The 25,815-nt window shown below is 31.1% G+C and overlaps 1 protein-coding gene across 2 annotated transcripts in view; it reads right to left on the bottom strand.

Annotated features, from left to right (window-relative positions):
- The window catches only part of LOC143252811 (voltage-gated inwardly rectifying potassium channel KCNH6-like), a 53,238-nt gene that overhangs the window by 24,743 nt on the left and 2,680 nt on the right, over nucleotides 1-25,815 (bottom strand). For both annotated transcript variants that reach the window (XM_076505532.1, XM_076505533.1), the window contains exons 2-4: nucleotides 14,418-14,837; nucleotides 9,960-10,353; nucleotides 6,276-6,475 (exon numbers count right to left, since the gene is read on the bottom strand). In XM_076505532.1, the coding sequence (XP_076361647.1) occupies nucleotides 6,276-6,475; nucleotides 9,960-10,353; nucleotides 14,418-14,837 (1,014 nt within the window). The remainder of the gene's footprint in view (nucleotides 1-6,275; nucleotides 6,476-9,959; nucleotides 10,354-14,417; nucleotides 14,838-25,815) is intronic.

Consider the following 25,815-nt stretch of genomic DNA (forward strand, 5'->3'; position numbering starts at 1 on the left):
AATCTCACTATACGCTAGCTGTTACAGGTGAGTTCCAAAAATGTCCCTACAATTAGACAGCCTCTAACTGTTGAAGATACTGCATATTTAGAGGTACTGAATATTATAAGTTGTCTTCATATTTGTTTATGAAATTATATTGCATAATACAATTTTCTACACTGATATAAAATTATCACTTTTACTTCTTTGTTATATAGACACCATATGATGAAGGTACTAGCAAATGCAAAGTTATCGAGGTGTCAAACAGTCATCTAGCAAAGAAGAAGATTTAAGTTTTCAATGTTTGTTTGAGCATAAATATTTACATATCTGAATAATGTAAATTTGTTTAACTTTCGTTGCAAAAAATATTTAGTAATACGTTTTTTTATACTTATAGTCATTTTTTCTGTCTTTTATAGGTATCTTTAATTAAATGTCTTTATAAGGAAGAAGGAAAAAATATTGTTAAAATATGAAATAAGAGTGTTAAAAATATAATACAGTTGCTGTAACAAACAACATATCATTTAATTCCAAACCTTTTGACATCCACTTACAAGCATTATAAAAATTACAAACACCCAATAAGAATAATCAGAACCTAGCACATGAGACAAGTCTTTTAAACAACAGAGGTAAAGTTAGGGTTTATGATTATTTTAATAACTTGGATAAACCAATAAGTACTTGTTTACAAAATAAGGAGTTGTTTTCACCTAATATGATCATAACTAATGCTGAAAAAGTAAATCAAAGTAAAAATGATATATCTATATTCTAGGCCGCTGCATTGGAATTCCCTGTTTGTTGTAGTAATTTTAAGTTATAAAAATATTTAGTCTTGATTAGGTAAAGAAAACAATCTTTTTTATGTAGAACAATAATTACCTTTGCTGTAGTAATAGCTTTTGCATCCCTTTGAAAAAAATCCCCAATATAGATTTATCATGTAATAACATTCAGCAAAGAATACTACTCAACTGCATGACTAAAAACTTACATGATTCATATATTTCTTTTTCAAGAAAAAACCTTGCAGAATAGAAAAAAATTTCAAAATGTGAAGATTACTTTAGGTAATTTGAAACGCATTATCCATAAAAGTCTTTCATATTTTAGAAAGGTTTTCCTTGATATCATGACAATGATTTTGATATTATAACTTCAATGACGAGATTCCTCGGGGTAAATTATTATTGTTGTGATTGCAACACAGCATTTGAAGGTGTAAATGAACATTATTATTTAGGTTATTATAATTTTTATTACAGTAATGAATGTACAATACGTCAACTCATGGTTTGTGCTCGTTTTTTAAATTGGAAGATTTTTACAACAGGCAAGGGCAAAGAATGGAAAACAAATGATATCTTCAACTGTATACTTACATGTCCCAAGTTGTTTTGTCTTTATAAGGAAGAAGGAAAAAATATTGTTAAAATATGAAATAAGAGTGTTAAAAATATAATATAGTTGCTGTAACAAACAACATATCATTTAATTCCAAACTTATAATGATAAGTTTACATGATTATTTGTAAATAATTTTTACAAATGATTGTAAAAGATTGTAAAGTTTTAATTGTAGATTCTGTTAAATGTATGGTGTTTACATTTTTACTGCAAAACAGTAAAACGCTAGCTCTAAACAGTAAAACAAATGATATCTTCATGTGAGAATTTTCACCAATGCAAAAAAAAAAACTTTCTCTTACTTTAGGTATTCTTAGTCAGATATAGATATACTTTGACGATAATATGTTTAATTAATTAAAGAGTTTTTCACAACATGTGTTCGTTTGTTTGCTTGTTTATAACTGAGCACAAAATACATTTTGGGCTATCTATCTTTGCTTTTCACGAGTATCGAAACCCTATTTCTAGCGGTGTGAGTCCGCAGACATAAAGACATATCACTGTGCTACTGGGGGTTTTACAACGTGTAACACAGACTCCTCCATTGTTTCTGTGTGCATGGCTGTATAAGAAAGCAGGTTTACTCCACCATGATAGATAGTTACAATTTTGATTCAGTTAGTTGTCCCAGAGCTAATAAATTTCATAAATTAACTGTCCAATTCATTATGACGAAAAAAACTTATCATTCGAGTGATAAAGAAGTCTCTATTATATCAAATATATCGTAAATATTATTAATAATTATATGTGTAACTAAATAAATGTATATGTTGTTCGCTTACACTGTTTTTGTCATTTATTCATCATGACACCTAGAGTTAAGCAAATCCAGGATTTGCTCTAAGCATTAATAAAGCTGCACATAAACAAGTTAAATATATGATTATTGGAACTAATAGTAATTTTATAACTTGCATTTACAAAAGTGCTTTAGGGATTTTAAAGAGTAATGTTTCTGTAATAAACATACAAAAACAGAAACTTAGAAACCTATCTAGACTAGAAGGAAAGAACTTGCAAGACAATAATCAAATATGAATATCTCACACGATGCTGTTGGAAATGTATAAAAAATGGATGTATATGAACAAAGAAAACTTGGAGGTGTGTTTGCTGGTGATCAATACCTGACCATGCAGCAAAAACAAATGTACTTTTTCTATGACGATTTGCGTCATAAGACTGGTAGTCATTGGGTCTGCATTTACTTTAGTTGAGATGAGAAACCAGAATATTTTGATTTATTAAGACTGCCTCCACATAACTTTAACATAAGAAAATTCATCAAAGAAAATTATTAAATGTGTACTTAAAACTTAAAAGTACTGTGAGGACAATATTGTATGTGATTCTTATCGTTGTCGACGTATGTCAAAATGAAAAGTGTTATCCAAATTTGGATCACAGAAACATATTAGTGAAATTTGTTTGCAATTTTATTTGCAAAACATTTTCATGTAAATACGTCTTTAATAGGAAGATTTTTTTCATGTAGATCCGACTGCAAAATCTTTATTGCGAGAAAATAATAATGTTAAAATGAATAAAGGACAAATAATACTAATACATCTAATCAAATACAGATATTAATCGCAAGTTGAGAAATTTATGACAAGCTCATCATCCTTGTGAAACACCCGCCTATACACATACTATCCTCTAAAAATGGAGATTAAAACAGTAAATTGTTTTACTGCAAAACTGTAATTTTGACCATTGTAGAAATTGTGTTATGTAATTTAGTTAAAATATATATTTTAAGTCTTTGATTTTTACTATAAGTTTGATTACACATTGAACTAGATCAGTCTCTTATGATTCGCTCATAAACTGTCTGTGCGCTCATCATATCAACACGCCCTCTGGTGCTACTTTGTGGCCCTAGCAACAAAACTCTAATTTGTGTAACACTAGAAGTATGGTGTTTTTTGGCATCTCTTCGCAACATGCTATCTGATAACAGACATCTTCTTTCGTCAAATATCATGGTAGCATGACAGCTTCCGCTCCTCAAGTAGTGCTTTTACTACTAACATTATGCCACTTAATAAACTTGTGGGCTGGCATGGTCAGGTGGCGCTTGAGTCATAATTTAAGGGTCGCAGGCTCGTATCCCCATCACACCAAACATATTCGCCCTTTCAGTCATCGGTTAAATGACGGTTAATCCCACTATTTGTTGTTCAAAGAGTAGCCCAAGAATGACGGCGAGTGGTGGTGACTAGCTGCATTCTCTCTACTCTTACACTGTTAAATTAAGGACGACCCGCGCAGATAGATGTCGTGTAGCTTTACACGAAATTCAAAACAAATAAACTTGTTGTACCAGTTTTGTTATATTAGACATAATTTACTTAAGGTGTTCTAATTTTAAATTTTGATAAAATATGTTAACATGAAAATCAAAAAGTTTCTTTTTGAATTTCGCGTAAAGCTACTCGAGGGCTATCTGCGTTAGCCATCCTTAATTTAGCAGTATAAGACTAGAGGGAAGGCAGCTAGTCATCACCGCCAACTCTTGGGCTACTCTTTTACCAACGAATAGTGGGAATGAACGTCAACTTATATCGCTCCTATAGCTGAAAGGGCGAGCATGTTTGGAGTGACGGGATTCGAACCCGCGACTCTCAGATTACGAGTCAAACGCCTTATTCCATCTGGCCATGACGGGTCGTTAAATGGAAGAACTAACAACGCAAAAAGTTGTGGTTTGATTTCCTACAGTGTATACAGCAAATAGACCAATGTGGCTTTGCCCTAAGACAAATAAACTGTTTAAATAATAGTTATTACTATTTGACTTGCTATTTAACTTTCAAATCACATTACTTGAAACACTAACCTAACACAGTGATAGAACACAACTTTTATTTATTTTTTAACAAAGTTTACTGATGCTAAATATTTTATTCACTTTTTTATTTTTAAAAATTACTTTTTTGATAATGTATGAACAAGCATACTACCTATACAAATTATAATACAAGAGTGTATTATTAGAAATACTAGCTAACTACCTGTAGTGCCAGTGCATTAAATCCGCGAGTGACGTATTCATGACATCATATCTGCACCATGAGAATGGAGTAAAATAAAGTTCGCACTCACAGTAAACAGAGGCGAAACGGGAAAATAGTGACCCTTATTTCTACTCTGCATGAACACAGGATAAAAAAAATTCGAAGTTGGGGTTTGCGTATTGCGTAATAAAAGTTTTTCCACTAACATATAAGCAAGAGTTCAATTATGATATGATATCGACTCGCAATGTTTAAAAATAGTTATTTGATTATATGATACATGTTGGTTTTGTGAATTATTGTAATGCTTTTTAAGTATAAAAGGTATATAAGTTATACAGTTTAGAACTAGATACTAAGAGGGCTGTAAATATTAGCTACACTGGCCATGTTTGACCAAATAATTACCAGAAACAGATACATTTATATTTGAATACTTGCAAATAAGTAATTTATATTGTACCAAAATAGAGAATGTTCTTTTAAAAACTTAAACGAGATTTTAGGGCAACTGTTTCTTGCTAAATGTTTTTTTTTCAATATATTATTTCACATTTCACTCAAATATACTCAAATACAATACATTCAGCCTTAACGTCCATATTTTGAAAAAAAAATTCTTCAAAGACTGTCAAATAATTCAGAAAAGTATTGTATCGGACCATCATATTCAGCATCACGTGTTTAAATGGCCAATAACTTATACATACAAACTGATCCCGTACTATTCTTAAAATTGAAAAGTTTGCACACAAATAAATTATATATGCATGATGAGCACTTCATTGTATTTTATTCGCGGCTATAAAAACATATATTTTAATATAATTTTGAACAAAAACAGTCCTTTTCATTGAAAATAAAAGTTTGACTATTGTAATAGAACCTTTATGATTTTTATCACTACACTTTTATGTAAAAGAATATTTTACATAAATACATATTTGTATTTTTCAACTCATTTATACTTTCACGTCAATATTAAAATAATAAATTTCACTTTAATATTTTTTATGTAAAAATTATTTCATTAAATCCATTTACCCTCTTTGATTTTATTCCGATAATTTACTTTCACCAAATACTTACGAATATTTCAGTTGAATTCCCTTAGTAAACCAAATCATGTACATACAAGCATTCGTTTCGTACTCATCCATTCAATTTATTTTTCTAGAATTAAATGACTTTTTTCAAATTAAAAGGAACAGTATTATTTGTTATAAGCAAATATATACTAAAACCTATAATATAGTATTCTTATTAACTTCCGTTTAATAGACTATATTTTATTTTCATTTGCAAGACTGGCAAAGTAAGATCTAAGTCGTATCTCTGTACTCTTTATGAAACCAAAAAACAAATCTGCTAAATAAACAACTGTGAAAAAACACTGGGTCTAAAAATATATTTACATTTGAAAAATCTTTTTAAAATATGACAAATATTACCAAAAACAGTGTGTTAATTATAACAGAGTTTTCCCTTATGAAGATAAAATACAAAGTACAATCGAATTATGCATACCACTGATATGATAAAGATATAATTTACAATTAAAATACAAGGATAAAGAGTGGAAAAGAAACAACTATAATGAAAAATTAATTAACCGATCGCAGTAAGTTAGAATTATGCCACTAATAGAGGCATTAAATGCAACTGTTTTTGTTTCATATGAAATCAAACCGTTCTTTAAAATAATTATAAACGAGTTTTATAATGGTATTTGTATCGAGGTTTTACTACAGATGAGGTAAAAAATTGGCATGAAATTAATTATATAATGCCAACCTGACTAGCTGCCATGTTCATATTAATTATAATATCATCTAACTAACAACATACCATATTCATGTCGATACCATTAGAGTAAGTCCAAGCGTGCTGAAAGTATTCTTCCAACCTCTGCCGAAGCGGGTTTGGGATCTGATGAAACCGAATAAACTCCTTCACCCGAAGTAGCTGAGTATGATAACGAGCGGTTCCAGAGTACAATCTCTGGATGATGGCAGATACATTACCAAAAATACTGGCATACATTAGGGCTGCAGAAAATATAGGTTTAATAAAAACCATTACATGATAGGTACCATTTACAAGAATAAAGACCAATCACCTTAATAGAAATTAGAGCTATGATACAGTTCGGAAATAAGTTCATTTCGAAGCTCCTCGAAATAGTACTATTAATAAATAAATAACTGTATAAAATGATTTGCTTTAAGGTACTATAAAAAGAAGCTCAAACGAATTTTTTTCTGATAGATATATTGTAATCAATAATTGTATTAACCAGGAAAATATTCTAATTAAGGCCTAGTCCAATCAAAAATTTACAAATGACTTTATCATTTTTCACAATAAATAAAAAATATTCAGTTTTTTATCATTTTCCTATTATTTTTTGCGTGAAAAATCTTTTGTCCCTAAAACTATTTTTATCGGTAAACCTTCATACACATCAGGAAGTTTACAAAACTATTGAAATATTTTAATGCAGCCATTGGTTTAACATTTGAAATTAGTAAAATTCCCTCTAGTAAACTGTTTTTAAACTAAGAAACATGGACGAAAACCTAAAACAGCATTGTGTTTATTTTCATATTGGTTTGCAAGAGCTTAATATTTGTTTGTTTGTTGCTAAACAAAAAGCTACACTATAGACTATCTGTGCTGTGCTGTGGTTTACAGTGTCACAAGGCTTTAAGTCGCCCCCGCTAGTACAGCGGTAAGTCTACGGATTTACAACACTAAAATCAGAGGTTCGATTCCCCTCGATTGGCACAGAAGATAGCCCGATGTGGCTTTGCTATAAGGAAAACAGACGCTTCAAGTCTTTTTTATTTTAGTTAATTTCTAAAGGACCAAACAACAAACCATGTTTTTAATCATAACACAAAGGCAGCATAATTTACGATATAAAGTATAACAAAACATTGTCAACTTTATTCTGCACATTTTGAGGAGACGTGTTTAGATAGTGATCCTATAAAAATGGCAGACTTGGAATTGAATAGCGATAGAATGAAAGTAAAATTAGTAGATATTTCGTAGGTGGATGAATTACTGCCAAATAGTGCAAAACGAAATACTTTGGCTGAATTATCGTGTCTGGTTTCAGATTATTGCTGAGCCACTATGGACAGGGGTATTTTAAGATATTTAAACATTTATATATGCCATTTCACTTTTATTTTGCAAACTTATGTTGGATTTCTATAATAACTCACCTCTTTATGATTTTATTTTGGGGAGGATACTTTTTAAGGATATTTCCATAATTTTTTGGCTCATGTTGTGATAGCTGTCTCAGGAATGTAAAGCTACTGAATATATTTCTGTTATTTCATAGCAATCCTAACAAAGTTAAGTTTTCAACGTGATCCATTTATACTTGTATATTCATTTTCCACAAATACCAGAGATGTTCGCTCAATTTCCAGAATATATGGTAAAATGATATTTTTATGTTATTGTATGTGTCGATAACAGGTGGTAAAATTTGAAAGTTAAAATAGCTGTTTATATGGATTTTCTTTCCTTTATGGCTGTATGTTGCATAATGGTTCATGTTGTGTCGCTAAAACTCAATTCACAGTTACAGTTTTGGAGCATATTCGCTATTCGGTTATAATAGTCACAAAGGTCACAAAGGTGGAAGGTGTTACTTTCTGGTCTCTTACCTAAAATCACTAGCTATAAGTTAGGGATTTCTGTGCCTGAACATCAATATTTCTGAATTAATACTTTAATCTATATACGGTATACAGAGTATTATTGTTCAGGATACCAAATACCCTCCACTGTACGTAAATTTAAGTTTCAAGGCAACTTTTACGAATAAACGATATTCACAAAAATCACTGAAGTTGCAGTAGGGTAGGGGACCTGAAAGGTATGCAATTGAATTGGGTTAATGTAATTTAAATTTTGTAGTCATTCTTGCATGAAAAAATGTTTTTTTTTTTTATTTCACTGAATGATTGTAATATTGTGAACTTTAAGCTTGCGAATCTTCTTCGATTTCCTAATCTTGCCTGGATATATATCTAGATTTATCACTACTGTATGGAATGTTATGTAGGGCATTGTCCTTTAATAACAATAATCTTCACTTTATTAAAAAGGACTTTATCCAGAGTTGATTTGGAGTAAAGTTTTATAACCTTTTGATGTCTACTCTGCGAGTTATTTTGATTTCATAAACAACATTGAAGGTTATCTTTTTAAAATATGTTCCTTTGCTATACACCCATTAAAATATCTCGTTATACTCTGTTTAACTCTGAATATGTTTACTCTGAACGTGTGTTAATATATGTTCATTCAACTATAATATTAACCTGGGGTTTTGCACTATAAAATTGTAAAAACCTAATCTTAAATCGAATACATAGGTGCTAATATGAATAGGTGCCATAGCATACATATATAAGTCAATTTTATAAAGCGCCATCAGGCATTTGTTTATCATCAATACATTCTAATAACATAGCACCACATAAGTTTGAAACAATCAGAGAATCTGAAGAAAACGATGAGAGACCATTATTTTGCCTTTGAGATAGGGGCTCATCCAATAAATTACAAGATATTTTAAACTGATGTAATATCTTTCGTGTATCAAAAAAAAAGATGTAAAATTCAATTCTTAACAAAGTAGCTAATATGTGGTTCTAAGTTTTGTATTAATAATTATTTTTAATTATATTATTTTATATATCGTAAACCTCAGACAAGTGAAATATCAAATGTCATACATCAGCATGGCGCTATTATTCGAAACAATCACAACCGGACACGGTAATTTGGTTAAAGTGTATTGTTTTGCATTATCTGACAGCAGTTCATTCAACTAGAAAATATATTCTAGATTTACTTTCATTGTTGTATCCCATTTCTGTCAGTTTTTATGGAATAAATGTCTAAACACGTTTTCTCAAATTTTGCAGAGCAAAGTCGACAATGTTTCGTTATACATATCTGAGATTCAAAATTCTGCTCTCTTCGTGTTATGAATGCAAGCTTTGTTTGTTGTTTGGTCGTTTGAAAATTAAAAGACAAAAATGAAAAAAAATTGAGATTGGTGGTGTGTAAGTTCTGCTATTTCAGCCAAATAACACAGTAAATAATTTGTAAAATACAAAGAGACAATTTTCATGGACAAAATAAACCGCCAAACACAATTACAACAAAGATAATATATGATACAGGGAATTGGTTATACTGCTTTGCGGTGTCCGACATCTCTAATGTAACGCATTTTTAGCTTACGGAAAAGTGACGACTATTTTACATATTTCAAGTATAGAACAATGGAAAAGAAAAATTCGCATACTGCTATAAAATCCTTGTAAGTTAAGTTCGTTATAAATTATGTAATAATTACAACAAGCACAACAAAACTTTTGGATACAATAAAATAAAGTAGAAAAAAAGTTGCTTAACTGTCCGCTAACTCCGTTTAAAGATAAAATTAAAACTCCCAAAATAATTACTGTAAAAACTCTTTATAAAATGAAAACTTACATCCGATAAGCATGATAAGAACGGCGAAGATTTTTTCCATGTTTGTGTTTGGAGAGACGTTGCCAAAACCCACACTCGTCAGGCTACTGAAGGTGAAGTACAATGCAGTCACATACTTGGTTTTGATGCTAGGTCCTCCATATGAGTTATTGTAGAATTGGTGGGTAGCATTAGCCAAATGGTCTAGCCAGCCTATCTTGTGGTTTAGAAGAGGGCGCTCAGCGTTGCCAATGGCATACCAGATGCAGGCTAGCCAATGAGCAATTAGCGCAAAAGTAGCCATGAGCAGAAGCAACACAGCTGCTCCATACTCTGAGTAGCGGTCGATTTTTCTAGCCACCCTCACCAACCTTAGCAGTCGAGCCGTTTTCAGCAGACCAGTCAGTGTAGTGGTCTGAACGTAGAGAAAAAAGAAATTGCCCATTGGTTTAAAATTTTATAATTTGGTCGATATATCTTACAACTGTTTTTATTTAAAGGTAGATATGGAGCAATGCGGCCAAAGCAGGGATTTGTTTTAAGCCTTTGATAAATTTTTATCATTAAGTAAATGTTCTATTTTGAATCTAAGAAACTAATTTTCCTACAATTAAAAACGGTACGCGAGTCGGCGATTTAATGCGTAGTATTGTTTCGTGGATGAAAACATTAAGCAACTAAAAACAAAAAATAGAAATGTTTTGGTTTTGACTTAAATTTAACGTCTTCGGTCAATCTTGCGAAAATTCATAATTCTACTCAGAAACATTACTTTCAAAAAGCAGAATTTATTGGTTTGATTTATGTTACATTGACACTAAAAGCCAATAGATATAATTTTTGTATTTAAAGCATGGGCAAAAATAATTTTGAAAATTGTATAAACTATCTTTATTATTTCTAGCTTTTCCAAGATAACAAAGCATGTATTTTTATTTTATCTTTCCCAAGCCATAAAGCATGCTAGAAATTTAGAAATGGTTTATACATTAAGAGTCAGCATGAAGAAGTTATTCGTGATTTCCAGACCCTCTTTTGGTTCTTATTAAACACAGAGCTGAATCTCAACATAATAAGTCGTCAATCTTATCAATTTAAACATTATAAGTCCTTAATCTTATGAATTTTAACATCAGAAGTTCCCAGTATCATCAATTTTAAAATCATAAATCTCCAATCTTATTGCTGAACTACTAAAGGGTTTTTCGAACGTACAGTTAAGTAATGAAGTGTTTACTGAACAAGAAGCTTGAACACAACTTTTACAAACTTAAAGTAATGTGGAAATATAATAATAAGCAGGAAAAAAGCAATTTTATTTCGCGTCTGGGATAGTTCGTTTGTAGTTGGCATTTTCAAGCTACTGAATTTATGCATGTGTATATATAATATATTTCGTGTATGATTAAATCATGCCAAAATACTAGTTATGGCAAATGACTAATGTTTAAGATATATATTGTTATTGCATTATGTGACGATCCAGATATTGAAAAAGCACACGTAATTTACTGACATTTACAAACGTTCAATATTTTAGGTGCTAAAACTTTGTTAGCGAACGCAGTCGTTTGTGTAGCACAATAAAACTGGATAAACGTTTTAGTTCTAAATAAACGTACGATCAATAACTCTCTAAGAAAATGTTTTAACATCATGTAGTCAGTATAATACTTATAGTCTGAATTTATGAGTGAAACCAGTGAAAATATTTTTCATTCGTTATTTAAACAAAGTTTTACAAAATAGTTTCTTTGTCGTTAATAAAGTTCGAATACAGAGTTACTAATAAGAAAAACATTAATTGTTCATCGTTCTTTGTAAATATTCTATGCTACTAATTAAAGTTATGCATGATCGAAACGTACAGACGTAAAGAAGTGATTGGAAATAAGCAAGTGAAGAGGAAACAATATCACTTTTTTTTTTATCAAAGTAGCAATACTACTTCTGCTCGTGGCTACTCCCGCGCTGATTGATTATGGGCCACCAGAAGCCACTGTGTCATGTAGATCAATTTCACCAAGCAGCAAAAGATAAAAAGAAGGATATCACACTGAACATTTTTGGAAGAATCTAGGATCTATGAAGTTCTTGGAGACCATTTTTCTAGCTAATATTGGATAAATCACTACGACAAAAAAACTACACAAAAAACACCACCACCAACAACAAAAACACCTGCATTAATGCAAGTAATTGAGACTGTTTTCATGCATGTGCCGGTACGCACTGTACTGTGATGTCGAAAGTTATCGTTATAGTTTCAATGCTTAATAATTCATAAAATTTAATAATTGAAAAGTACAAGTTGCCTTTATAATGGTATGTTAGTAGCAACTGAAAGAGAAAAACATATTATTTTCATGTATAATACTTTGAAAACCAGACTTAGTTACGACCAAAATGTAATGTTTTAGAGTGTATATCTTGATATATTTCTACTATAGAGCTATGTGGAGTAAAATAAATATTTTTATGTCGCGATCAGCTTATAAGTTTAAGTTTGAGCAAAGTATATGTTCGATCTTCAAGATCTTTTTGTTGGTTTAATAGAATAATAATTATCAAACACAATGCCTTTGACCAGGTGATCCAAGACATTTGTTGTGAATGTTTGTAAACAGTTGAAATCGATTGGAAATGTGCATTTCACAAGGAAAGCTATGGGCCCAGCATCTAGATACTGATCAAGATAGGAAACATTTGGTCGTGGAAGTGAAAATTAACAGATGACAGAATGTGTCCCTATTTTTGGTTCCTTCAGTAATGGTCAATACTTGACTATTTTTAATTGTAAGATACGAAAGGCAATGTAAGCTTATCATATAAGAATATAGAATCATTCCAATATTTCTTTATTATCATTATTTCTGAAATAAATAGAAAAGAGGGATTTAGTGGCGTTTAGAGCGCAAACTATAGGCAATAAGTTCAAGTATATGATGTGGTTTGTACGGAAGATATAGTAAATATTCTTGACCATAACCTTAATTTTGTTAATGAATATGCCCATTCTATACTGCTGAATTTCTACCATTATATACAAGGCTCTTCCAACGAGATAATATTCCAATGTCTTCGAAATAATATAAAAGTGTCTTTTTCATCTTTCTTGGTCAACAAAATGATCAAACTTCAATCTGATGAAGAACATTAACATGAATTTCAATGTCACTTTTGTTATGTAATTCTTTGCTGAAAATAGCAAATATACATTTTCATGAATAAACTATAACTGAACAAGATGCCGTCTACTTTCAAGCGGATTCAAAACCACACCAAGACCAAGCTTTTATCTGGATGTTACTTAGTGAAATCCGATACTAACTGAAAGATTTTGATTCAATGATCAACATAACTTTTTTCGAATATTTAATAAAGTTGAATATTTACATTAGTAAAAGTATGAATTACCTAAATTAGTAAAGAATGAAAATCATTATTATTTACAGTATGAAATTCATTCGTTAAATATTTTAGAAAACTTGAGCTTTTACGAAACACAAACTAAAATACTGTAGCTTAGTTTTGAAATTCATCAAACATAGGTTGCATTTCATAAACCTGAACAATAAGAAAGTTGTCCAGTTTATCTCAAATTAATGTCAAACAAATATATAATTATTGTAACATTTACACTTCAATATTATAATACTATTTACTTATTTTACTTTTTAACAGTTTTTAACTGACAAGAGCAACGTTTGAGTTTGTTTTATGAAACTTTCGTTATTGCAATAGCTGCAAGTGAAGTGCTCAAAATTGTAAAATTTTAAAAAAATAATCAAATTCCTTAAAAATGCAAATATTATACGAGAAGAAAAATGAAAGATTCAAAGACGAAAAACTGTTTTTAATATTCATTGAGAAATTATGCGAAAGTTCAAAGCGTAATAGAAAATAAGTTAATATGTTAAATCTTACTAACAATTAAAATTGTAATAACTTTCTGATTATTAGCTTTTATTAATTGAAAAATGCATTAATTTTCTCACAAATGCATGTATTGCATCTCTAAAACCATTTCTTGAAATTCTATCTTTCATCTTTTGAAAAAGGTGCTAGGTTAAAATGTTAATTATGAAGGTAATAAGTTCTCTTTCGTTATTTGGAATTATTACCATCATCTATAGCAAAGATATGTACTTGATTTTATTTTTTATATCGCAATATCTTAAAAACCCTCTAATTTCTCTGTATAACAGTTGATTTACTTATATTTAGATTAATGGTGTTTGTTCTGTTGAGTCAAAGGACTGAGATTGTTTCCATTTTGCTTTAACAACTGTGTATCAGTTTTATACCATGAGCCATTGTGATGTTTAAAAAACAATATTTTTACACATACTAGAATCCTTATTTCATGAGCATTATGTGAAATTCGGATGAGTTCTGAAGGTTTTTAAATATGGATACTTTATAAAGATGAAATATAACAAGTTCTATATACAATAATTCAGACAAAAATGAACTTACCTCGTCCGTTTCGGAGCCGAAAAGCAGCAAGTCAAAAGGAATTGCTGCCACGATATCAATAATAAACCAACCTCGTAGGTAGTGGACAGCAATCCGACCTGGATGACTGACGACTTCTTCATTTGAGTTGACGTAAGTTGTCCGAAAGTTGATGAGTATATCTATGATAAACATGACGTCGACTAAAAGGTCAATGATAACGATAGGGTTATCGCCGTAAGTTTTGCTACGTTTGGTCCTATTCTCATTTAGAAGAAATGCCGCAACGTAAGGTGTGAATATAGCGGTGTAAATGACTAACAATAGTATTATCCAGTCCCAAAAGGCCTTAAAAGGAGAGTAGTGAAGGATAGTCCACTTGTTGATCCTGGGCCTTTGAAACTTGTGCTCTGGTAAAGCGTCAGCGTTCAACGACAGCACCTGCTTAAAATCGAAAAAGAAAAGCTCGCACCAAAATATTTGAACAATTATTCAGTCTTTAACCTAGCTAATAACTTCTTTGGTCATCTACGAATAGCTGACTAATCAAACGTTGTTTTTCTTTCTGTATTGGAGCTGTAAAGACTAACAATGAAATTGACAATTATCAAACTATCTTAGTTTCAAATAACTATTATTCTAAGACAGTAGCTGTCTTTATACCTTATAATTACTTAAGGATGAATTTTAAATTTATTCAAATAAATATAAATAAATATATTTTAGCTTAAATCGACTCAAACCTCACTTACATTTACTTTGTTTCTTGTTAACCTTGTTCCTTTGTTCATGGTTTACTAATCCATGAAAATTAGGATCTTTTATGGATAAAATTGAGAACATTATAACGATTGTGGAATGTCGTAGTAATATTACAATCAACACCATCGTGTACAATGTTGGTCTATCTGACAACCGTGCTTTTTAACAATAACCTTGTCGCATAGTTTTGATTGCAAAAAGGAACCCTCATAAGGTTGTCACGGCTAACGTGTATCTATTGTCTTCACATGCTTTTAACTCTCTCATCATGGGCTCGTTTCCAAGGACCAACTTCCTAAACATTTTGGGTTTGTTATATTTTTCAGTCTCCATATCTGATTAAATTTTGTAAATTGTAAGTAAAAATATCAAGGCTTTTGTACACAAAATACTAGATTTTTGTAATGAGCTTTAATATTTTGTAAGTAATGACTTGCTTGTGCATTTTTTTCCTTTTGAATATTGATTGTTCAACATACAAAGAAAACTCGATTTTAAGATTAAAAGTACTTTTGTGCATCAGAAAATGTTCACGTTTCCCTTGAAAAAATTCTCTATAACCTCCAGATACTTACTAAATTTTCTTTTTAGAGAAAACTATGTAGTTGATCTGTGATGACGAAAAAACCCACTTGTACAGAAAATTATATATTTAAAAACGACTGGTATGAGTAAAGAAAGTACTAGTAGAGGAGCTAACAACGTTCCGACCTTCTTCGGTCATCGTCAGGTCGAAACGTTGTTCGCTTCTCTACTAGTGCTTTCTTTACTCATACCAGCCATTTTTAAATATATATGTAGTGGTTCTGTTATTTTCACTATTGTATCTCTGTACGAGTTTGGTTGATTTTATGAATCTCATAACTACCATAAAAATTAAGAAATAAATAAAAATAAAATATGTATTTTCATTCTAAAATGACTATACCTTATAATATTTAAAGATAAATGTTTAATCTAAATAGCTTAATTCTCATAACATTATACTTTTATAATCTATTATATTGACCTTTCAGCCATGCCTAATATTACAAAATTTGCAATGACGTAACATATGTGCACTCATCAGTATCCAATAGTTTAATAATCATCTAGTGGACAACAAGTCTAGCAATTTCACTAGTATATCGTCATACGAAATATTATTAATACCTATTTGAGTAACCATCTATTTGAGAAGTATTTCTTGGAAGCAGCTTGTTTTCAAGTAAACTGAGCCACTTTTTCAGAATGAGATAATTGGTTAAGTTGTCTTGGGCATATAATAAGCTTTTCCTCCTTAATTTGTGTTCATATATTCCAACCCCTTAAAAGAGGAATATTTAGGTGTTGTTTTGGTTCTATATTATCATAATACATACATGTATGCACCAGAACGCACCCACACTGACCACAAAACGCCATTTCTGTATATGGGGATACTATAAAGTCCTCTTCAGTAAACTGATGCTTATGGTCTCGCCTGCTGGCGAAAGAGATCAGGCTGGTAAGTACAATTCACCAGAGGTATCTCCAGTCTCTACTAAAGCTGGGATTTAGCTGCTCTAGCAAATGATTAGTTATAAAAACTGTAACATTATTTACGCATAGTTTCAGCCTCAGCATGTAATTTTCTCCCAGCCAAAACCTTTTACAACCCTATAAGAAAATTGAATGAAAGTTTTTGATGAAAAACAGAGAAGTGCTAGAAAATACATCCTGCGATCATGGCACTAAAATTCTTCCCTCCTCTATACTTGTGTTAGTCTCAATGCATTCATTTCCTTTAAAGTATTCAAACTGGACCCACACAATAACATGGGATAGGACAGGAAATAGTATGCAGTATTAAACTATAATTGACTGAGTTATGAATAATGAAAGATACTTGATGCATTGGAAAACGTGTAAAACGATCTTTATCCAAAACAAAATGATTAACTTGGCCAGAATGAACGAAATATCATGTCTTTATTGGTGGTTTTGGGGAAGACAATTTCTCTAGGTCACTGTGAAGAAATGCAAATCTCTTTAAAAACCATTAGAGAATGAGAAAACAAAGTATTGTATACACAAAACAATAATGCTATTCTTTCACAAAGTTTGTGTACTATGCACTTTAATGCTGGTCAATGCATCAGAAAATAATAGAAGTTATAACCTCAAGGTATCATCCATGTAGACAAAAAAATCGTTGTTTACTGTCACAGTATTTATTGTACTTTACAGAGTTCTCAGTGATGTCGAGAAACCCACTTATTGAGAAATTTATATGCAAAACGGCTCGTTTGGGTTGAGAAAATATTTTACATAGAAGAGCGAACAACGTTTCGACCTTCTTCGGTCATCGTCAGGTTCACAAAGAAGGAGGTACCTGACCGGAAGCTGACCACATGTTTGAAAGGGGTTGTGTAACTGTGTGTCGAAATGTAGAGGGCGGTATTAGATGTTTGAATATATAATTTTATTTATTTTATTATATTAATATAGGTATAAAGGCGTTCCTTTATATTGGTTTATTTTGGGTTTAAGTTGTTGTATAAGTAAGGCTTCTTTAATTTTGCGTTTGTTTATGTATTTTTCTTTATTTAGTATTTGAGTGTTTTCTATGGTTATGTTGTGTTTATTTGACTTGCAGTGTTCAAAAACGTGTGAAGGTGACTTTTTATGTTCTTTGAATCTGGTTTCCATTTTTCTACTTGTTTCTCCAATATAGAAGTCGTGGCAGTTATCACATTGTATTTTATAAATAATGTTGGTGTGGTGTTTGTCAGTGTAGTTTTTACATAGTATAGACCTCAGTTTTGTGCCTGGTTTTTGAATAAATTTGGTATTAACTGGAATGTCATATTTTGTTGCTAATTTTTGCCAAATGTTGGTTAGTTGTTTGCTGATGTCAGGAATATATGGTATACAGCAGTATATGGTTTCGTGGTTTTTTGATTCGTGAGCTGTATATAGAAGGTCGAAACGTTGTTCGCTCTTCTATGTAAAATATTTTCTCAACCCAAACGAGCCGTTTTTGCATATAAATTTACAGAGTTCTTTCCACATAATACATTTGAAAAACCATGATGAGAGGAACTCAGCTATTTATTGACAAGTACCACATACAATTATATTAACGGAAACTGTAAACAATAAATACAAACTTAGTTAAATAGAAGGGCTCTAAAACATCAATCATGTCTTTATAAAGCACTCCTTATGTGTACACGGCCTCACAGTTTGTTTGTTTGCTACTATATTATTTTTACTTGTCAAAGAGTAAAATAAAAAAAACTCTACCGGTCGAATACTATAACGTTTTCCCAGAGTTGGCTTTCCACAAAGGCAAGAAGCAGTTAAATAGATAAGTGCGCGTTTCAAGAAAGGCTTTTTAATATATTTGTATCAAAATAACAACATAAAACCTAAAGTAATAGAACGATTTTTATGAAAAAGTAAACAATAAGCCGTTCTGTAAATTCTATTTTTTTAAAAAAAACAAACCTAAATGAAAAACATTCAAAATTCTATAATATATTAAACTGCTTGCGGCACTGTTATAAATATCAGATGTGAGATAAAATTATACGAACAGGTTCAGTGAGGAAGACATTTCAAAATGTTGAATCCCGAAAACGCAGTATAGCAGTTTAATCTACTTGTAACATAATTATTAATAATTGTAACCTGGAACTAGTTAAAAAAATGATGGAAGATTAGTTAGTCTAAAGTTAAATATATTGAGAAATTACTAATGTTCATAAAAAATCTGAGGTTACAAATAATTTACTCAGGTTTTTTTTTAATTTTAGCGTTATAAGTCTATAGACATACTGCTGTCCCATAAGGGAACTTCGTATAAGTAATGTTCAAATAAAGAATAAATATACTGCTGATTAAAAATCCAGGGATTTATTACTTCTCGGATTGTTTCTGACTGAACCAATATTTATCAACTTAGCATGCAAAGAAACACACTTGTTCATGCTGTAAAAACACTTAATATACAAGTAAATTATGAAGAAAACCCTATATTTAAAATTATTATATCTTTAAATCAACTTAACAATAGAGAACGCAATTTCACAATATTCTAACCGAGGAGCAGAATATATAACATTTACAATAACGTATTTAAGAAACGGACTGATATACTGATTTTGAATGAAGCACTTTTAACACGTTTCTATTATCGTTTTTGAAACTTTCATGCGTGATGTTCTATAAAAATCTAATTTTTCTACAACAAATAAATTTCAGAGCTTATAATGAATTTAAGTATGAAAGTGTTTTAAATAATAATCATGTAAATTATTACTTTATCACAAAAAATTATAGTAAAAACACCTGGTTTCTGTACAAAAACCCATTAAATATAACTTAGAAAATATCAATCATTAATATCAGTAGATTTCAAACGTTATTTGTAACATATGGATAAAGAAATAATAAAACACGAGTAGTTGTTCTTTAATTAAAAGTATCCGATAAATTTTAAACAATGTCAATTGAATATAATGGTGTTAGACAGTAATGAAAGCCAAGAAAGAACATTTTCACAAAGATTCAGCAAACAGACGCTGAAATACTTTTGCAGAAAATCGATACATTTTACTTCTTAAACCAAAAAAACTTGTATGAACAACGTGTTTCCTGTACTAAGGTGCTCTTTTCGTCCTTCAACGCTAATTTTTCCATCTGTATATTAGAATAGTCTTTTTCTTTGTAACAGAAAAAACACACAGTGTGAATTAAGATATTAAGGAATAAGATGAAAACATTTTAACTAAAGAAACTGTATACTCACAAATTACATTGAAAAGATACGTTGATTTAGAGTTTTAAGTACAGATTCATTTTGATATAAGATAATTATTAAGCTTATCTGGGGCATTTATTTAAGAAACAAAATTTGTTTAAGGGATAACGTTTGATAATGTCCCCTTTGCTTCTTTATCTTGTTATTAAACGTCAGATAATGTCCCCTTTTCTTTTTTATTTCGTTATTAAACGTTAGATAATGTCCTTCTTTTTTATCTTGTTATTACATGTTAGATAATGTTTCGTATCCTTTTTTCTCTTATTAATAAATCACCAATGATCTCATCAGATGCTTATTGCACATTCTACTTTGTGAAAGGTGATAACTGATACGTTTAACTGAATAAGTATTTACATTCAGTCTAAAAAAGGTGGAAAATATGCCCTGTTTCAGGGTAATTACTCGAACAAAAACCCAATAGCAAAACAGCCAATGTTAGATAGTTTCCAGCTATCATACCAACTATTATAGTAATCGATCCAGCCAAATGTAATTGATAGATGCTAACACAAGTATATATTGGGTCAGCACTTTTCTGAAAAGTGTAAAAAAGTCTATCTTAAAACACTCATAGCACATTTGATCGTTTCCTTTAAAATATTATTATATAAATGAGTCATGATTATTTTACATACACAAACACAAAAACAAATAAACATTTTTTTCCAACTAGCAAAGTCGCAATACTGATAACGTGAACGATATTCTAAAATCATTTCAGATACCTTTGAATATTTCATGCTTTATAGAAGGCTGATTTTTGCTTTGGGCTTATCTTAGGAACTGATAGGTGATATGTTATGTTAAAGGCCTTCTTATCCAGAAGATAAAACCTCGTAATAATACTTTCAGATAAACGAATAAAGGGATTATATCTGGTCATCCCACAAGTAATGTCCGAAACTTTAATAATGCAGGTACTGCATCATTTCTCTCTTTGTAGAAGGCTTTAACGGATTAAATATGTAGTATGACGTGTATAAAAATGTTTAGACAAATAAAAAAAGTAACCCAACTCCACTTTTTTCGCATCATTAATCAAAAACCATTATGTGTCTAAGGAGCACATTAGGTATAAAAGGCTTTATGAGTTTAAGAAAGCAATAGTGTAGCAGAAGCTATATGAAACAATGAAAGAAAATGTCGAAGGTGGTAACATAAGCTCAAATCAGGTGACTACAGCTTAATTGATGCGTCACGTTTAGGCCGTCCTGCTGAGTTTAATGATGACTTGCTGCTGGCTACATGTGAGGAAGATTGTGCTGTAACATTTGAAGAACTAGTACAGAAGCTTAATTCAACCCATCCAACAGTTCACCGTCATCTGTAACAGCTTGAAAATGTGTCAAAATTTGGAAAATGTATATCCTGTGATTTGACAGACGCCAACCTTAGACCAAAAGTGGACATTTGCACTTCTCTGCACTCTCGTGAATGTATCTTATCTTTTTTGGACAGGTTAGTGACTGGAGATGAAAAATGGATATTTTATTAACATATTAAGCGCCGCAGATAATGGTTCAGTGCAGGTAACTGGCTAAAGCACACCCCAAAAATGGACCTCCACTCTAGGAAAATATTGTTAAGCGTTTGGTGGGATATTGTGGGAGTGATCCATTTTGATTTGCTGTCACTCAATGTAACGATTACATCAGACTTATATGTCAACAGTTAGAGCGCTTGAATGTTTTACTCACAGAAAAGAGGCCTGCTTTGATCAATCGTAAAGGTGCTATGTTAAACCAGGATAATGCACGGCCCCATACAGCAAGAATCACATCTGCAAATATTGTAGAGCTAGACTGGGAAAAGCTTCTACATCCTCCTAGTTCTCGAGAACTTGCTCCACCCGATTATCATCTATTTCGGAGTTTGCAGAACTATCTTGATGGAAAAGAGCTTGGAACACATGAAGATGTCAAAACTACCCTCTACATTCTTTTCCTTCAAATCCCAAGAATTTTAAAGAAGAAGCATTAAGAAGCTTGTGAATCGTTGGTAGGAAGTAATTAATAATAATAAAACATACATTATTGATTAAATAACATTAAAAGCATTTAAAATTATTTCTCTTTTTCTGACCCTTAAATCGGACGTTACTTAAGGGATGACCTGATAGTTATAAAATACCAGGAAACCTGAAAAACGGGAAATTTGAGTGAATGACTTCTTCCTTCATGTGAAACTACAGGACAGAGAAGGCAAATATATTTAAACCATGACAAATATGCCTTAAGGTTTGTAGAGTCATATAATTAATATATTACTTGAAAAACTTTATAAGTGTTGTTGTTGTTCTCACGAATGCCGCATTTTGTCACTGTAAATCTTTTCTCACTTTCTCAAGTAGACAAGTCAGAAGTCAATGTGTATTACAATAATAGTTTTTTAGCAAGCACTCAGAATTAACTGTCAAAATTATTATATTTATTCTTGATACATTCAACTAAGATATAATAAAAAGTATATTTAAAGATATGTGTGTATGTAAAAATTAACCAATTAGAGAATAGAAATATTCATTGCAAACAGCTGAAAATTCCTATCTGGTAAGCTGGCGTATCTCTCTCTCAATATATAATTACATATGAAAAAGTGGCGCATTAATTTCTATATGTGTAGTTGAACTATTTTTTAACTCTTCAGCCTATTATAAATGCCATTATTGTTGAACGAGGGCGTATATGTTTAATCAAGTCTTTAAATAAACCAACTAAAAATATATATATAAATACTCGTTAAGGAAGAAAAAATTGTATAAAGAATGTTTATAAATTGTATAAAGACATTTATCTGATGATGGCCACATGAGGAGTCAAAATGTCATAAAATATTTAAATAAAAATAAATTATCCACTCAAAAGTTGTATCTTTGGACTTTTAAGTAAGTTCTCCGCTAGTACAGCGGTAAATATACGGATTTACAATGCTAAACTCAGTGAACCTGACGATGACCGAAGAAGGTCGAAACGTTGTTCGCTCTTCTATGTAAAATATTTTCTCAACCCAAACGAGCCGTTTTTGCATACAAAATTTTGTAAAACACTACATTTTTAGGTGTTTTTAATCCAAATTTAGCAAAAAATCCTGAAACAAAGTGATCTATAACACAGTTCGACAGTGTCGAGTTACCAGTGTCGGTGACGGAACCCACCAACTCCGGGTAAAAGAAGCTAACAAATACACATTGATACAAAATCACGCATACATAATGTACGTACTTTTTAGAAAAGTGTTCTTGACATAAGATGTAGAAAAGAACTGGCATGCTAATATCATTATTTTCCCACCTTAAAACAATAAGAATAAACTAATGTTTAAATAAGAGTGTTTTCCTTTCAGGAAAGTCACATTGGGCCATCTGCTGTGTTCACCGCGGAGAACAGAACCCCTGAGTTTAGCATTGTAAATCCGTATATTTACCGCTGTACTAGCGGGGAACTTACATAAAAGTCCAAAGATACAACTTTTGAGTGGATAATTTATTTTTATTTAAATATTTTATGACATTTTGACCCCTCATGTGGCCATCATCAGATAAATGTCTTTAATTGGTTAAATACTGAGTGACCATTTTATACCAGGTTAGAAAACATATAGCAAGATACATGAGGTTTTTACTTAAATTAGATTTTAGTTCACGAATAAATAACGCTTCTATTATTTTTCTTCTATTGATGTGGTTCTCATTGCATAATATTTCGAAGTTGTTAATTTTAATGGGATGACGACTTTTTATGTTGTGTTTGTAAATGTGTGATGGAGGATTATTATGGTTTTTGATCCTTATGTTTATGTTTTGTCATGTTTCGCCTATGTAAGTGCTATCGCTTGTTTGTTGTTTGTATTTTTAATCTCGCGCAAAGCTACTCGAGGATTATCTACGTTAGCTGTCCCCAATTTAGCAGTGTAAGACTAGAGGGAAGGCAACTAGTAATCACCATCCCCCGCCAACTCTTTTACCTACGAATAGTGAGATTAACCATCACTTATAACGCCTCAACAGTTGAAAGGGCGGGTATGTTTAGTGCGACTGGAATCTTGACCCACGACCCTCAGATTAGGAGTCGAGTGCCTTAACCACCTGGCTATACTGTGTATAGTGCAATCGCATTGATACTTGTAGATACTTCCGTCATTGAAGTTGTCAGAATAAACTTTTTTTAGATAACCTTTGATTCAAGTGCTTGGTTTTTAAATCAAAGTAACTTTTATTTTTATATTGTGTTATTTTGATACTTGTTTCTAAATGTTTAGGATGTATTTGTTACCTAGCTATGATATGGTAAGATACATATTAGTATGACTGAGTTTGTTCATTTTGTGTCTTTCATGGAGTTCATGATATTTTCTTTATTTTTTCTGTTATTAAGTTTGTTTGTATACTCGGCTAAGGTGCTGGTGATAACGTGTTTAGGGACGAGACATTAGTTGATAAATGTATCAGATACTGAATCTAGTTCGTGCTGCGACTACATATGTTAAATGCTGTGTTGAAAGTGCTTAGTTACGTGCCAGTTTGTTGAGTTGTGTTTAATGAGTTCCATTTTGCATAGTTGTTGTCATTATCAGATTTATGAAAGTTTTTCCTGTTAAAATTGTTGGAGTTTCTTTCTGTTGTTATGTTCATATAATTAAAATCCTGGATTTCATTCTTTTCTTCACGAATGAATTTGGTGTTAAAGTGAACGTTGTTTACATATTGTAGAAATGACAATTAATGGTCTTTGTCTCAAATCCACAAAATACAAAGTGTAAAAGGGTGTAAAGCTGTGTTAATGGCATGAACGTAACAATAAAAAAAAACACCATAATGAATATATAGTTTACAAAAATACAAACAAACTGAAGAAAAAGGAAGAACACTGATGTCAAATAAATGGGAATCCTTTTTCTTTGTAAAATCTACATCTTTTACTCTGAAAACTATGTATTGTGGTAGTTTTATGTATTGGGTCTGGAGCTTTTTCTTTCAATATCCAGTAGTGTGATGTTCCGCCTTCCTTAATATCTCCTCTCCATTTTCCTTGAAACCTTTTCCCTTGCTCTTCCCTGACAGAGCAGAGATTTTAGGGAAATAGTCAATATGTGAGTGTAAGAAATAAACTTTCAAACTCATATTACAGCCGAAATCTTTTAATTTATCGAGCATGTTATTGACAATGTTTTCGTAAGTTGGGTCCTTGTTGTTTCCTAAGAAGTTGTCAATAAGGTCTTTAAGGTAATCCATGTTTTATTTTCAACTTTCTTCACTGTCCTCTCAAACTGTTCATCTGAAGGCAATTTCCTAAACTACGGACTAATAAAGAATTACCAGAAATATAACATATTACGTTTGGTGTATTTGCAAAATTCGTTGTTATTTTAGAGACAAATAAATAAATAATATTGTAATTATCTAGTGGCATAGCGAAATGTAGTTCACACCGCTAAAATTCGATTTTCAATATCCGTGGTGGGCAGAGCACATATAGCCCATTGTGTAGCTTTATGCTTAATTCTAAACAAACAAACTAAATAACATTGGAAAGAAAAATAATGTCAAAGTACGTATACGCAAAAACAAATACTATCCAGGATATAACGTCATAGGGTCTGTTATTTGTTTACATCCTAGCGGTTTGTTTTTCGTGGGTTTTAAAACAATCAACAAGAATCTACTGTCGCGTTTGGTCCAGGGAAATCTATAGCCAGTAGTTGTCAGCATTTTAAGTATAATAAAATAATATAATCCGATTTTAATGAAAATGATTCCCTTACATAAAAGTACGTAAAAGGTTTTGTAAACATAATGGAGAAAAATATATATTATTTTCGAATTCAGCGTACAGGAATAACTGTAGAACGTATAAGACTTTCAGGACAAAA

Source organism: Tachypleus tridentatus, chromosome 6 (assembly GCF_004210375.1).
Source record: "Tachypleus tridentatus isolate NWPU-2018 chromosome 6, ASM421037v1, whole genome shotgun sequence".
Classification (NCBI taxonomy): Eukaryota; Metazoa; Arthropoda; class Merostomata; order Xiphosura; family Limulidae; genus Tachypleus; species Tachypleus tridentatus.